The sequence below is a fragment of the Physcomitrium patens genome, chromosome 12, assembly GCF_059467195.1.
Source record: "Physcomitrium patens ecotype Gransden chromosome 12, ASM5946719v1, whole genome shotgun sequence".
NCBI lineage: Eukaryota > Viridiplantae > Streptophyta > Bryopsida > Funariales > Funariaceae > Physcomitrium > Physcomitrium patens.
Window position 1 is genome coordinate 12,140,499 of NC_143421.1, and position 16,382 is coordinate 12,156,880.

At 39.4% G+C, this 16,382-nt stretch overlaps 2 protein-coding genes and 1 long non-coding RNA gene across 3 annotated transcripts; 2 read left to right on the forward strand and 1 right to left on the reverse strand.

The window, feature by feature from the left end:
• The first annotated feature begins 2,684 nt into the window (after positions 1-2,684).
• LOC112289665 (CSC1-like protein ERD4) lies at positions 2,685-6,803 on the forward strand. Its single transcript, XM_024535072.3, has 8 exons — positions 2,685-3,421; positions 3,703-3,854; positions 3,971-4,246; positions 4,414-4,707; positions 4,828-5,091; positions 5,225-5,532; positions 5,737-5,992; positions 6,133-6,803. The coding sequence occupies exons 1-8, from the start codon at positions 3,157-3,159 to the stop codon at positions 6,538-6,540; spliced, it is 2,223 nt and encodes a 740-aa protein (XP_024390840.1). The 5' UTR covers positions 2,685-3,156; the 3' UTR covers positions 6,541-6,803.
• Positions 6,804-9,009: 2,206 nt separating this feature from the next.
• Positions 9,010-9,818, reverse strand: LOC112289667 (uncharacterized). The gene is made up of 2 exons (XR_002971942.3): positions 9,679-9,818; positions 9,010-9,525 (listed from the first exon to the last, which is right to left on the reverse strand). It is a non-coding gene; the product is annotated as an uncharacterized LOC112289667 (long non-coding RNA).
• On the forward strand, positions 9,624-10,952 carry LOC112289666 (uncharacterized). The gene is made up of 2 exons (XM_024535073.3): positions 9,624-9,760; positions 9,919-10,952. The coding sequence occupies exon 2, from the start codon at positions 9,925-9,927 to the stop codon at positions 10,531-10,533; it is 609 nt and encodes a 202-aa protein (XP_024390841.3). The 5' UTR covers positions 9,624-9,760; positions 9,919-9,924; the 3' UTR covers positions 10,534-10,952.
• The last annotated feature ends 5,430 nt before the right edge of the window (positions 10,953-16,382 follow it).

The window sequence follows — 16,382 nt, forward strand, 5'->3', positions numbered from 1 at the left end:
ATCCAACACTAGCTTGTTGTCATGTGTGTAGGGCAATTATTCTGGCATAATCCAGAAAAAAAAAATAAATAAATAAATGAGAAACAGTTATGGACAGAGTTTCAATCTGTGCTTTGTGGGAAATCCTTCACCATGTACAACAACGTTCGTTCAAGGAATGCTCAAAATGCACTGCAGTCCTCAAACTGTGCATTTGTCTACACATGTGGTCGGTCTGTCACATTAAACTTTTACCGGAACGCAGATTCCTCCGTCGCCCACCTTTCGTGCTACAACTCCTACATTGACTTATTCCGAAATAGATAAGAGCCGTTGCCACATTTTGTTGTGGATAGCCGTGGCCTGACCACAACCCACCCACCGACACAACGCCCCCATCGCTACATCCATTATGGGTTTAATCTTATTTTAGTATCCCTATCGTGTGTTTAGCACAGAATACCGCTCAATTCTAATGGTCCCACAGGTGACAATCATAATTCAAGAAGAGACTCTGTATTGTTGCAGAATTGCGCATAGGCACATTTGTCACAGACTAGCTACCTGCCAACAGACAGAAGAGTCCCTTTCTGATTTCGTAATGCCCTTCCGAACAAGCGTTTGGTGCTTGGGGATTGGGATCTTGCAACTCAAGTTGGGTACATCGGTGTGAGTCTCCTTGTGAACGCATGTTACATGAAACAGCGTAACGCGTCGATGTGTAGGGGCGAGGATTTGGTTCTACACGCACCTCAGTGCCCGCCGAAGGACGAGGATCTTGGATATTATATTCCCCGCAAGCCGGTTCAAGCCTCGGCGACAAAGTCAGCTCATCTATGGCGAAAAGCAGGATCCTGAGTACCTCGCAGGTCACAAGCCAGGCTGCGTGGATATAAAAGTGCCGTAAAGTTATCCATAATGGCAACTACAGCGGTGTGGGTTTCTTTATCCAGCTGTCTTGGCCCTATTCTGGCTGACGCTGTTCTGCCATAGTCGTTCCGCATCCAAGCAAACCGGAGTGTGGTGGTGCGTAAAATGGTGGCGGTGGATTTTCCGTCCACACAATATGCTGGCCAAACCCAGCATGACACAGACTGCTACATACTGACAGTATTTCTCAATGTTGCATGTACAAAGTACTGTGATTAGTGTAGGAATTCTCAAATTTGACACTAAAACATTGGCTGATTTTTATGCAATATATTGAAGATTCGTTGATGATCAGTCCTCACCCTACATTCGCAACTACCACTTTTGAGAAATCAATGCACCACGTAATTCACTATGGACTATTCCGTGTTACTGTGTCATGTTTTTTTCTCACCAAGTTTTTTTGCAGTAAAATACGACACTGGGTTGTTTTCTAAATCACATGTATTATTAATTTTAATTTTATCTAGTGAAATTGTGTTTAAACCATTCAACTTGTGAGACAATCTAGTTATAATTCTAATATGCAGGCAGTCTTCTAACTAATATTTGTCATCACTTTTCCTGAAAACAAGTAATTTTATGCCACCAAACATCCTATTTCATTAACTTTGATCTGGATGCTCAATATGCTTATGGTTTAATTGAAGTGCCTTAAACTCCAATTATTACAGAAAACCCATGGATAACAACAGAATCAGAATATGACACACAAAACACAACCCTTAGTATCAACATTTTATAATGTGAGAGGAAGAAGTAGTGTGTATCTTATATTATCTCACACCCTAAAGAAACAAAGATACCAAATCGGTCTCTCATCAAGAGAAGGTGAAGCTCAAAGGCCCTCAGGGTGCACACCCAGCTGGTAACAGAAACTGGGCATGCTTTGTATTGCCTTATGTAGGCCACATGCCATGTACATGTGACTGTCCTCGATCCCCAACCAACCTAATAACCCTAATCAGGACCTATCCCATGTTGAAAGAGTCCCTATCAAAGCCCCTTGATGGAGAAATACCAGTAAAAACAAGCATGTGATATGGAATCCATGCATTCAAGGCCAACGTGGAAATGATATATATATATATATAGATATTTGTTTGTGTGTGGTTAGAGAGAAATAAAGAATCTTTCTAAAAATGTAGTTTGTTGTTAAAATGGGAGATATGCCCCTCATGGATGCGCATTCATACACGAGCTGGACAGATCTGATCGCACGGATGAACAGACGATGAATAAACATCGACGGAGTGTAAATGTTTACTTTTTTGGGGGCTAAATGAAAAGCATGAGCGCAGTTTCTAAAGCGGGGATCCAGGGCCCCGGGACAGACGACCCCTCCGAATCGAATCCGTCGCGTACGCGGACGGAGCCTTCCGCTAGGCCCGGCTCCGTCCATCAGAGGCCCCTCCAATGGGGGGATCACAATTTAATTTCCGTCCAAATCGAGGCCGTCGTTGTCCACGCCATCCACGCCTCATTCGTTCGTCGTCTCACTATCCAACGAACAGAACCTACTTTTCGTAGATGAAAATGACCCTCTGCCTACGCCGTCCAAGCCTCACTCATTCGTTCCCTCATCACCCGATGAACAGAATCGACTCAAAGTGGATGAATACTCGGGTTCCTGCCGACTTCTTGAGGAGTCGTTCTTTTCGCAGGTCGGAATCCGCCGTCGACGAATGATATTCTACGTTCATCCTTATGCCGCCTTCCTCCTCCTCTATAAGTTGTACCGTGGCTGTCAATGTGGATCTCACCTGATGTTTTCTTTCGCAGTGATTCCGATTGCTTGTTTTCTGTGTTGCAGCCACTGAGTGAGTAGAATTGAACGAAGGGTGGACTACAGTAATGGCGGAAACATCACTTCGTAGAGGATCGTGATGTTAACGAACTTGGAGAAAACCTGTAGAATAAGACTGCAGTAAGATTTTTTTTTGCACTTCAGGATTCGGTCACATTGTTAACTTTTTTCTGGAGAAGTAGTGTGTTCGGGTGGAGGAGTAGGGAAGGGGAGAGAGGACGAAGACATGGTTGTGTGATGCGCTGTTGAGGAATGCGTTGGATTCTGGGTAGAGAAAACCTTGTTTCTGGGTTGGTCGAGTGTAGTTTTTATTTTCTGAGGTTGTACTGCGCGCCACAGGTTTCGTGGGAGCTATCGTTGAGTTTGGAAGGGTGCGTGTGTGTGTGTGTGTGTGTGTGTGTGTTGATAGGAGTTGAGGGAAGTGTTTTGAAGCCGTCGAAATGACGGCTACAGCAGCGTTCGTCACGTCCTTGGTCATATCCTTTGTCATATTTGTGGTTCTTTTTCTTCTCTTTTTGATTTTGTCGCGTAGACCGGGGAATTTTCACGTTTATCACCCTTTGCGTGCCTTACGCGGGGAAGGGCCATTTGGTAACAAGTACGGACCGTTTCAATGGGCGATAGATGCGTTTCGAGTTACAGACGAACAGCTCGTTGCGGCAGCTGGTCTCGATGCCGTTGTTTACGTGAACCTCTTCACGACAGGTATGGCTTGACCATCTCGGACACGATTCCTGTTTTGGCCTTAGAGCTCAGACGCTTGAGGTAGTAGTGTTGACAATGTTCCTCAAATTATTCGAATTCTGTGAATCAATTCGACTTAGAGTGGCACTTATTTCCCACAGGTTGTCCCATTACGTCGGTAGTACTGATTTGTAGCGCTGATTTCCGCCATGAAATACACCTGAGGTGCCTCTTATGGCCCCGAATAATGCGTCAACGGCTCACATTTTTAATACTTTAATCTGTCCTGAACCATCCTGCAGCGCTGGAGATTACAGTGCTGTCGGCAGTTTTTTGTATTATTGTTCTGATTCCCATCTGCGCGACGGAGAATAACAACTTCGAAATGGCGAAAAACAAAAGTAACGATTTCAATTACTCGGGTTTTGACAATTTGAGCATGAGCAACATTCCGGTAAGGACTCAACCAAACTTTTCGAAGCTTGTGACTTTGATCCCATGTTCCTGAGATGTAGACATTTCATCGTCTGACAGAAACTAACGCAGAGGTCTTTGATGATGACCTCACAGAGCGGGAGTCCCAAGATATGGGCATTCCTTATTGGGGTTTATTGGGTCTCCATTGTCACTTATTACTCACTGTGGAGAGCTTACAAGAAAGTTTTCTCCCTGCGCAACATGATGCACTCCTCCGAAGTGTCTCGTCCACAGCAGTATACAGTCCTTGTGCGGGACATTCCTGTCTCCCAGGAACACGAGAAACGCACTGAGCAAGTGGAGTCTTTTTTTAGAAGGGTGCATCCTCATTCTTATGAGCGCTGCATGATCATGCACGACTTCAGCGAGGTGCCGCCTCAGAATCCATTTTTTGTACCTAATTGGTAGGAAAGGTTTTAGAAACTTGTGATCATGACTTGTTCAATTTGGTGGCTGCTGACTCTCTGCATTCCTCTTGTTGTGATCAGTGTAATGGATGAATCTTTAAGATGCTAACAAATGACGGTGCTGAGTAGGCTGAAAGTCTGTACAACGAGCGTGAGGTTGCTTCGCGTAAACTAGAGCACGCCGAAGCAGTGTTTGAGTTGTCTAAAGGCAAACCAGGGAGTGATGGCGTCCGACCTATGCACAAGACTGGTTTCATGGGTTTGCTCGGACCGAAGGTCGACTCCATTGAATTCTGGACCAAAAAAATCCACGAGCTTACTCCTCAGCTAGAGGAGGCGCGTAAAAAATGCAAAGCAGAAGCCAACGAAGACGCTGCTCTTGTTTTTTTCAATGAGAGACTTGCTGCCGCCCAGGCTGCACAGGTAGTGACGGTGTTTGAATTTAACGATAATCACGTGCTTGTCTGGGAATGCAGCTGATGATTCTATGGTATTCCCAATTTCTTACCACGCAAGCTGATGAAGCGAATGTTCTTATTGCAGTCGGTTCACGCAGCCTACGCTCTCGAATGGCAAGTGGAGCCAGCCGCAGAGCCCAGGGAGTGTATCTGGAGGAATATGCATTTATCTGCCTGGCAACGCTCGATTCGGAAGCCCGTTGTATACGTCGTGACATTCTTCGTAGTCATTTTTTACATGATTCCCATTGCAGCGATTTCAGCGATCACAACCCTTGAGAACTTGGAAACGGTCCTTCCGTTCATCAAATCCATCACCCGCATCAAAGCTTTGAATGCCATATTGCAAGTAAGTCTCTTCAGTGCGGATTAGTTGTGAAAGCACCTGAATTTTCCTTGGTTTCTTTTTGAAGCTCCGTGTGCCCGACTTCCGTTGAGATATGTTGTAATCCGCACTAAAACGATTACGTGTTTGCCTGTAGGCGTACCTGCCACAACTTGCTCTCATTGTCTTCCTGGCGCTGCTACCGAAACTGCTTTTGACGTTGTCCAAAGCAGAAGGAATTCCGTCTAAGAGTCACATTTCACGAGCTGCATCTGGAAAATACTTCTATTTCATGATCTTCAATGTATTCTTAGGAGTCACAATTTTTGGTGCCGTTTTCTCAAGTTTTAAAGGTTTCAAAGTTTTGATCGACCAGCAGCAACTCTCTGTGAGTAAGGTCGTCGAATTATTTGGTACCAAGCTGCCTCCAGTTTCGACCTACTTCATCACATACGTTGCCCTGAAGTGAGTTTCAATCACATCTCTGTGCTTTCGTGATCCCTTCTGAAAGCCATGATCGAAAAGTATTCAGTTATATTACGAAGAATTAAAACGGGAGTCCGCTGTAGGCTTCCCAGTTTTGAGACCCCCATCATACATTCTGTCAAAGATAAAAGTGGTCCTTCGTTGTGCAAATTTTAAACGTGTTTTTTCTAATATCTTGTGCAGGTTCTTTGTTGGTTATGGGTTGGAAATTTCACGTATCATTCCACTCATAATTTATCACATCAAACGTAAGTTTCTCTGCAAGACAGAGCGGGAGCTGGAAGACGCCTGGGCCCCGGGATCATTCTCTTATCACACCAGTGTTCCATCGGACCTGCTAGTTGTGACATTGACTCTTAGCTACTCGGTCATTGCTCCCATGATCCTCGTCTTCGCCTTTCTTTACTTCGCCATTGGATGGTTGGTGATGCGCAATTCGGTAAGAACCAATAGACATGCCCCTCAGCTAGATGTCCCTTCATTTTCAGCACATCGCATGTGATTAACCTCTGGAAATTTAGAGTTCAGATGACATGCGTGAACCTGTGAACTCAATAAGTGTGCCTGGTTGTGGTGTAGGCTCTGAATGTATATGTCCCCGAATGGGAAAGCAACGGAAGGATGTGGCCACACATTCACAACCGTATCCTTGTGGCTCTTCTTGTGTCCCAAATTACGGCTCTGGGATTTTTCGCAGTGAAAAAGTTCCCTTACACAGTATTCCTGATCTTTCTACCACTAGCAACATTTGCGTTCTACCTCTATTGCAAGAGAAACTTCTACAAATCGTTTGCAGTTGTTTCTCTGTACGTAGCAAGCCAACCAGTGAAAGAGACGCCGTCCATGGACACGATTGTTCAAGCTTACACACCCACTTGCTTGTTGGAGGGCGATCAGTTCGAAGATGCAGATTTCCAGGATGCTAGATCCAACATGACGTCGAGGACTAACTCCGGCATTGCAACCCCAGCTGAGCGAAATGTTTGAATTGTAGGCACAACGATTAGTTAGTCGTAGAGATAATAAGTGTGCACCTGTTCGATTGATTGTTGCGCACTGAAAGTCTTCCATCTTGTAATTCTATCCCTTTCTTTGTCATTTAATTGCCTGTCACTGGCCTTCTCATCTTTCCATCCAGTTACTAGCCAAAAATATGTACGATAGTAGACAACATGCTCAAAATTACCGTCAGTAGGTGAGAACTCCTTATGGACTGTACAATGAGAGTATATAAAATGTGTTTCAACTGATCACGTCTCTAATACCCTGTTATGAAAACTTTGAAATTATCTGAGGAAGGAAATACACTTGCACAATGATGAAAGAAAGAGTATTTCAGTGTATCCAAAGCAGCTAAGTACTTGTGTGAACAGATGATACATTCTTTCATAAATTTGCTTTGATTGCAACGCATATGGCACGATGCTATTCTAGGCCATAGAGGTTCTTGATAATAAAATATAAAAGCCAGTATTACACGTGGTGACCAAAAGGAGGATGAAACTCACGATCGAGTACCACGTAGCAGTTATCTTGTGTATCTTTGAAGGTTTCTATAGCTGGAATCCTACCTGTGTTCCGATTATTGTTGAGCCCCTGACATTGTGACAAGTAAGTAGAACTAAATGAAGGAAAGAAACATACTAATAGTATCATGTGAACTATTTATCACATGAAATTTTATCGGTAGAAATATTGGGTGAAAAATAGTGTGTTACTTCATTACTCTGAATCTATAAGTTGCTCCCTTTATCGTTTTCAGTTCTTCATTTATCACTTCAACCAGTTGTATCATATACTTTAAATGTGAAGGTAAAATGTCTAAGTTAAAATCAAACCCTGACTTTCTTGCGTAGATTGCTGCATTGATTGCACCCCAAATGGGACTTGAAAGGTGCTCAAGGTATCATTTGGTGCTTAGTCTCCCGCTCACTAAGATTTGACACTCCCACCATTCTACTCTCACACATGCAGAATTGGTTATGCGGTAGGTGAGTTGCTATTACAAACTGATTATAATCTAACAAAACTAGATGTGCAACTTGGAATTCTAGAATATAACACTTGCCTTGCATACCAAACTTTCCTACCTTCCCCTGTCGAGACACGAAAAGCCAATTCGTGGAACACAGAAGAGTGGAAACCGAAACTACCGTCAACGCAGCAGCTCCATAACCATTCCATGAAATACCATGGCCACACACAAAATGCTAATCAAAGCGATGTGAAACGTGGAGAAAAAAAAAAAAAAACAAAAAACAAAAAACAAACAACAGCGCTGGCGTGTGCGTAAGAGATAATAAGCCCAACTTCCGAGAGACAACACACTAACCTTCAAAGAGACGGATGGAGGTAAGCCGCAAATTTTCATGCGCTCAGACAATTGCAAGCTACTCGCCTCCTCCGCCAGCCGATTGCCTGAAGTCGATGAGCACAGGGAGGATGGTTTTGTTCCAAAGGTATGATACCCTGGGTTGATCGCATCGAGTTCGACGACTTTGTCATGCATGACGTTGAAATTGTTGGAAGATTGGAAACGACATGGAGCAATCGTGAAAGGATCGTGGGAGAGATTTGACTTCAAAATTAACAAATGGACAAGTTAGATTTACAAGGGCATATCTATGTTGGCTCCTTGTTGAAGGTAAACATTTATCCATGCTGGTGAGTTTTCAGTGTCTATTGATTCTTTTCAAGATAGTAGCTCCACGAAACTCTTTCCACCTGATTAGAGATCATAACAGTCTATTCACCAGGAGAAGAATAGAAAGAAAATCAGCCTTGCGACACAAGTCATTGAAGGCCTGCAAAAAAAAGTTTCCACCAATGTCGAAATAATCACACAAAAAGGTGTCGGAGAATATATCGTGGGAATTGGTATAATGTATGAGCAGAATCTTTATGCTCAAAGCTAAACATCTGATTTCCTCCATAGGTGAAAAGAGAAACAAGAAACATTTACACACTCAGTCATCTACAAATTTCTCTTTGTGAGTATCCACATCTGTAACCACTTGACGACTAAATGCCGCAACAATTGAACTTTTTCAACACCGTGATTCACTTAGAGTATCAAACTGCATATTAATGGGCTAAACTTGTATCAATAACTACTTCAGGCAGCATATTCACGGCAAGTATCTGAATGGCACATGGCTACCATGATTCGATGTGCAAGCTTCTTCATGATTCTACCATGGCTCATTGAGAGAACAATGATTTGGTAATCTGCATCGCTTGCGATCCATTAGATAGAGTGTTATTATAGTGACATTGTCATGGACAAATCAACGAGCTGCAAATGTGTCACTGAACAGAAATGAAGATCCCTCATTATGTGAAGAAAAAAGAAGAAAAATAACAGACTCCTGAGAAATCTCGTAAGCAGATATATGCAAATGGTTTCCTAAAGCATAACAAAGAATGACCAAATCTACAAGCTTGAGACACTCTAAATTTCCAACAAATTAGAACCCTGCAATTAAGAAATTTGTTTAGTTGTGCATACGACCTTTTACGAGATTTTCCTTGCTTGCACCACAATTCTGTGAATGATTGAACATAATTTTTCATCGTGGGCAGTCGGCTGACTTTGTTTACTCTACAAGAAGAATATCATAACCGTGTTTAGTGTCCTGTGACAGTACCGGATGGAACCATTCTGATTCAATCTCAGAATCAGGCTTCCGTATTGCTAGAGGATGTACAATCCTTCTACTGTTGCATAGAATAATGATTCCTCTGCATTTTCGATAACCGAGTCGCAAACAGAATGTGAATCTGCCGGCTATTTGGTGTAAAGTTAAGATTTGCACCAAGTATCGCTGTACTTCTGTTTTGGATGTTAAGCTTCATCCAAGAATACGTTACGAGCAATTTTCGCTGTGTCAAGTCTTGGTCCCCTTGCGGAAGCAGCGTCACTTGACATATGGCAAACCAACTTGCTAAGTTCATGTGACACTTGGAAGAAATCTGCACCCAGGACGTGGAACAGAATCGCTCGATGTGAGATGAAAAAGCCTTCCACTACTCCAAGGTTATGCAAATCTATCAAATCATCTAAATGCGAACTGCATGGCTCATTGCAATCTGAAGGCAGCTCTGCCGCGAAGAATATCTTGCTACCTGTTCTCAGTACGCAGAGAAGCTTGGGAACAAGCGGAAGGGGGAATGGAATTCTTGCACTCCATCTGAAGTACAAAATCAGGTTAGAGTTTTTTCTCTACTCATTCACTAGGTCTGCAGAGTCGCTAAGAATGTCTTTAACTTTGAACAGCTTCCGCTCAATTTCTCCGAGGTCAAGGCAAACTGCAACAGTATTTTAGAGCTCAGAAGACGGAATTGGGATTGTTGCTGGAACCACAGCTAGGAATGATCACAAGCCTTGCACCGCTAGCTACGAGAGATGCATCCACTCGACAATACACACCAGCTATGGCCAGCACCGTGACCGCCCCAATCGTTCTAACCCTAGTCCTTGACCCCAAATCCCAGCACTTCTTCGACACATTGCGGGAGGAACACTTTCCCAAGGAACGTAGCTTCCTCAAGGCGCATCTCACCTTGTTCCATCACTTACCAAGCCATAACTACGACAACATCCGCTCGCAGATTGAAGAAACGGCAACAGCGGAAGCGCCTCTGCCGATTGCGGTCACAGGGGTGCGAAATCTCGGGCGCGGGGTGGCGTTCACGCTCGAGAGCCAGCGGCTGCGAGCGTTGCACAAGCGGCTGCAGAGGCAGTGGCACCCGGAGCTGACGCCGCAGGACCAGCAGCGGCTCTACCCCCACATCACGGTTCAGAACAAGGTTGACGCTGCCGCAGCGGCGGCATTGCACCGCGAGTTAGCCGCGCAGTTCCAGCCGTTCGAGGCTACGGGCACTGCGCTGCAGCTGTGGGCGTACCGCGGCGGGCCATGGGAGCCGCTCCACGTCTTCCCGTTTCTGAAGCAACCGGCGTCGCAGGCGAGTTCCTCTTGAACAAAGAAGGGTCTTCATAATGAGAAGAGGGACTTCAGATCAAGTCCCCTTTCAACTTCATCCGTGGATGAGCTGCTAGGGTTTATTGAATTCCTTGTGCCTTGCAGCCAAAGATGCATCATTTTTCCTTTTCTTTTTCTTTTCTTTTCTTTTCTTTTGCTTCTCTTTTATCTATTTATTATTTCCACTGTATTATAGAGTACTCGAAAACATTTGTGAGTGCGTTATTGAGCAAATGGAATTAGTTTTTGTAAAATTTGGTAGATTCTATTGCTTCTTTGGCGACACATGTTCTAGAGACCCTGCTTGCAAATTTCACGTGAACTTTAGTAATCACTTTCATGCTTTTAAAAACATTACATCTTTGAAGCATGAATGCAGGAATTTTTATTCCAAATAAATCTCATGTTTTTTACAAATCCAATTAATATTTTAAAAAGTAAGTGTATATGGGGTAATGTTTCTAATCCATTTTTATTCAAGGCTTTTTAAAAATATCACTAACTATATATATATATATATATATGAAAGGTATTTTTTTTATTTTGTGACAATTTTAAGTTTCAAATTGAGTTTCATAGTTTAATATACTGTTAATTTATTATTATAATTTATACAAGATGGATTTGATATGATTTTATTGTGATTGAATAGTTTATTTCACTACACATGTGAAAGTAACAATTTTTACACTAATAACTTTATGATTAAAACTTTTTGTGAAAAATGATACTTGGACATTGGGATGTAAAATAATTTTTTCTAAAAAAAAAATCTAAAAATATAGTTTGGTAGTTTTTGAGAATTTTAAAAAATATTTTGAAGTACTTTATGGTAATTTTAGCCATTACATTAATATTTTCTAAGTTTTTTGCTTATTTAATACATGGATTTTTGGTCCTTTTTTTTTGTTTATACTTACCAACATGATATGTGTATTAGTCTATGAAAAAATCACATAGAATCTTCAGCTTAAAGAGTAAAATGAAATATTTAAACATAAAATAAAAAGCACAATTCAATGTATGGTTGGTCTTGATTAATTGGGAACAAATTGAATAGAATTATAGTTCCTTGTCATAAAGCAACAAAGGTGTCTACTCCCTTATATTTTAAAAAAATAATAAATAATAAATCCCTCTAAGAACTAAAAAGTCTAATTGATAGTCATTGTTAGAGGCTTGTTTTCCATGGCACCAATGAAAATAGACTCATCAATGTACATGGTTTGATTTTTCTTTTGACAAAATCTTAGACAGAATGAAGGCAAGAAGAGATGTAATTTCTCTAATCATAGTAAAATAAGTCAACCTCCTTTTATGATTTCAAAGAATTGAATAAGTATTTAAATCTAATGGAATTCTAAATCTAGGTTGTAAGAGATTGCTACTAAGACATACCAAAGACTTTTTGTTAGAACAATATTTTAAATGACATATTGGGAGTTTTTTAAGCAGACATCATATAATGCTCTTAGATTGTATTATAAATAGAAGAAATATTACTCTATTCACCTACATATATCTATAAATTTTCCTTGTTAAATGAAAAGATCCAATAAATATAGTTAGTCCTTGCTATAATCAGCGTGTGTTATAGTCAACCTCTTCAAAGTTAATTTTGGATTATAGTCAATATATTTTTTTTTGTCACAGTCTACACTATCTACACTACCTACACTATATTATCTAATTAATATTATATAATCAATCATATTATATAATTAATAGTTTCTTCGGTCCCAAAAAATTAATTATAATGAAAGATAATTATATTTGTAATAAATTCAAGGGATGTGTATACAAACAACAAAATAGTAAAATTTAATATCTTTTATTAGAAGAAACTTTATAATGTAAAAACAAATAAACTGTGATTTGCAAAAATGACACATAGGCATTGAATCCATACCATGGAAGAAGCTTCATGTAGTGATATAGCTTGAAGTAGGTTAGGGAGGTGATTGTATAAATCATGCAGATATATTTATTGGTCTTGAATGCCAAGTTTACTATTAGACTTATACCAAATTATGTGGTCAATATTTATATTTAGACCTTAAAGCTACCATAATAAAAAATAATAAGATGAAGGTATTAATATATATTTAGAAAGAAGTTCATCAATTATATAATGATGCTCATGCTATTGTGATAGAAAGAATTAGTAGAAGCATAAGAAGGAATTACAATGATGCATAAAACAATTTACTTTATTATTGTGCCAACTTAATAAACAATGACTATGAGGTCTTTAAGACAGAGAAGAAACACTAGAGCAGTTTTACATATCAAAAGTACTCTCTATTAAGACATTTTGTATTTTACATGTCAAAAGTACTCTCTATTAAGACATTTTGTATTGATAATTATAAACATTGCATTCCATATTAACTAGCATAAATATTGAAAAAAGAATGTCAAGAAAATCATATTTCTAGTATCTCCAAATTTACTTTCATCAATATTTTGTATATATCTTCATTATTGATCAAACATTTGTTGAATTTATAGATTACACTATTAAAAATAAGTTTCTGTAAATTAATTTGGTGCTTAAATTATCATGATAGAATTAAGACCAATTACAACAGTTTTGATATTTAAATTAATTTATTAAAAAAGATGACATGTAAAATTGTTGCTATAAAAGTAATTAATTCTATAATATGTTATAGTAGAGAATGTCCTCACATACAAACTACCTTAGTTGTTGTTGACTATTTTCTTGGAATAAATACATCTATCTATTATAATCATTATATCATACTTCTCTCCATTTATTGTAAAGAATCTACTTAACAAGATAGAAAATTTCATGGCATCAAAGACATTATAATATATATACATATATTTATTTATTTATTTAAATAATTAATCACAAATGTTGCAACCATAGTAGCTATTACAAAGAGAGGGATTTGCAAAGGTAATGAAAGATGTGAAGTAACAGTGGATTGGATACAAGACAATCTTCATTTGCAACAAACATCATTTTCATAAAATATCTTTAAAAAATTAATGTCATTAATATTGATTAATGAACTTAAATAAATGTGAATCATAAAACCTAAACTTAGTTCGAACTTGTTTTTCATGTGGTGAAAGAAAATACCACTAAAAAACACTTCAATAAGATTTGATAACTAACACATAAAAATTGGTTTTATTGAATAATTTTGAAATGTACCAATTCGATTATAGCCAAACATCTTCTTTTCAATATTTTTAAAAGGTCAATTAGAGTGAAAACTTCTTCTTGTAGATAACCTTGATGTTGGTTACATTCTAAATTGTATTTATTCTATTAGCTCCAACATCAACAAAAATCATAATAAATACATGTCCTACCATTTAGAATGGTATAGAATTCATTATTCAATGCCAACTTGTGAAGAACACCTTGAATACTTGAATAGGTAGTAAGGTTGTTATAAAATCATTCAGAAAGAGATTCACAACTTATAGTGAGGTGAATGTGATGGATGGATATTGTTTTCTTTATAAGAAGAATTGGTTTAAGAATGACAATTTGATAAAGAAAAAATTGCCAAGAATCCACATCTAGTATGTATACACAAGTATTTGTAGATTGTCAATGGTGGACATTTCTAGTGCAATCTTCTAAACAAGAAAAGTCTTTCCTTGGACATATTCTATTAGTGTTAGAAATCAATATCTGCAATAATGATCAAAATACAAGTAAGATTACTATCATCAAACCTAACTCTATTTCCTAAAAAAATGGCTAAGTTGCCTCAATTCAACAGCATCCACTTGAAAGAAGTTATTTTATTTCTAATATAAAATTTACACCTTAAGTTCATTGTAACCAACAAAGTCTACAAAAACAGAGCATGTTGTGGCAATGGATAAAATTCTTTGAACAATAGAAAAGACAAAAGAGATAACCTCTAATGGCTATGGAGTAACTAAAATACAAGTTAAAAAATTACCTCAGAACCGTTCAAGACACAAAACATCTATATTTCTTCCCCAATTTAAAAACAATTTGATTTAGACTGGAGGGTCGTCACATTCCAAAATCTATTGAGAGACGCAATGCAGAGTAAGCTCTTCAACCTCTACGTCTCAGAGAATGTGGACCACTGAAACAAGACGCAAAACTCTAATCAGCTGCGCAGCACCGGGACAAAATTGTCCTCAATACTTGATATCCACATGATGCTTAAAATTTGACCAAACGACTTGTAGCTTTGTAATTGCAACTAATTCTATCAGCATTGCAGGCAGGCGGGCGACGTGCACAACCACATCAAAAAGTATCCGTAAATGATTTTTTCTCACAATTGTGGACTTGCAACAACATCAAACAAGCACAATTCAACACAAACGTAATCTAAATACTCATGCTCAATCGGAAAATATGTTCTCCGATCCGAAGAACAGCAATGTCGATAAGAGGGACGTTTATGAAATTAGTAACAAAAACAATGGAAAAAAGAATACAAGCTGAGATTCCTCGCATTAGACTTGTACTCACTGCCGTGATAATTGAATAAAAAAGGAATGTTAACATGCCTCTAGCGGCAAATTATCCAAACAACGAAAGGTCAAAGTCTTTGAACAATTAAGATAGACACTAAGTGTCTCAAATTGTCAAGATCAGCTTTTCACCACCTTACCTATTCTTTGACCTGGCCCATCTAAAGTTATCTCACTCAGCCTAGCAACTAGAAGCCCAGCGGCAGATCTTATGGCGTCGTCACGACCGACCCTACAGGGTTTTAGACAAATGAATTTCCACAGGTAACGAGTATGTCCGGCAGAGACATGACGGCGTCTTCAACATTATCGAATTCTTCAGGGTGACCCTTTACAGTTTCTGTTCTATTTTGGCGTTTTCGTCCCTTCATCATTGGAAACTTGACCACAGCATTCAAAACCTATCTATCAAAAGTGGTTCTTTCCTGAAATGCTCTGGCACTGTTTATTTATATAACATTTCTTCTAACTGAATCATTGACAAGCAGCGCTGCCAAGATTGATGGATCAGTTGAATTGTTCATTGTTCCCCTAATTTACTTTTTTGATTATATCGTCCAGTTCGCGTCTTTGTACTCCGAACATTTTGATAATGAAAATGACGCAATGAGAGTTTTTTTCCTAATACGCCACAGAATGCTGTAGTTTCCGGTACACAACGATTAGCTTTTACACGAGAATATTTTATATACGGTGATGCTTTGCTGCTTCCGTCTGCATCCACGTTCCTCAGACGCCGCTTCATTCTAAATGTATTGTGCAAGAGCTTCAGCAACCTGCATAGCAGACTACACAGAACTTTGTTGGCAGAAGAGTTCATCTGCTTTAGAGCAATGAAGGCCTATACCGAGAAATTAAACAGAATTTGAAGAAACTGTTGTCGAATGTGTCCAGTGACTCGCTATGATTGAAAACCGCTATTTGAATAGCTCTCAACATTCAATCATGCATGAAATCTTGTTAACTCGCGTCCGAAAAAACAACACGAATGTAAAAGGCAGCCATTATGATATAATCTCTCGGCACGACTCTTCCAATTTGCCATCGAGGCATGCTTGATCAGGTCATGCATTTGTCATCAGCAAAACAACTAAGATCCTGGGAACATGAAGCACGCCATCATAGATACTGAACTTCGCGTGTCGTTTCGTCGGACCTATCAAAGGCTTTGCTCTGAGTAATACGGAGAACTTGCCACAAGCACGAATACATTTAAAGCTCGAATTAAATGCAATGAGACGAAAAATTTCTGAGCAGGGGAGAATCTGCAGCAGAAAGTATGTCCAGCGAGCTCAGAGACCGTTAGAGAAGGGGAATGAGGACGGACTAACTTGCAAAGCTAAT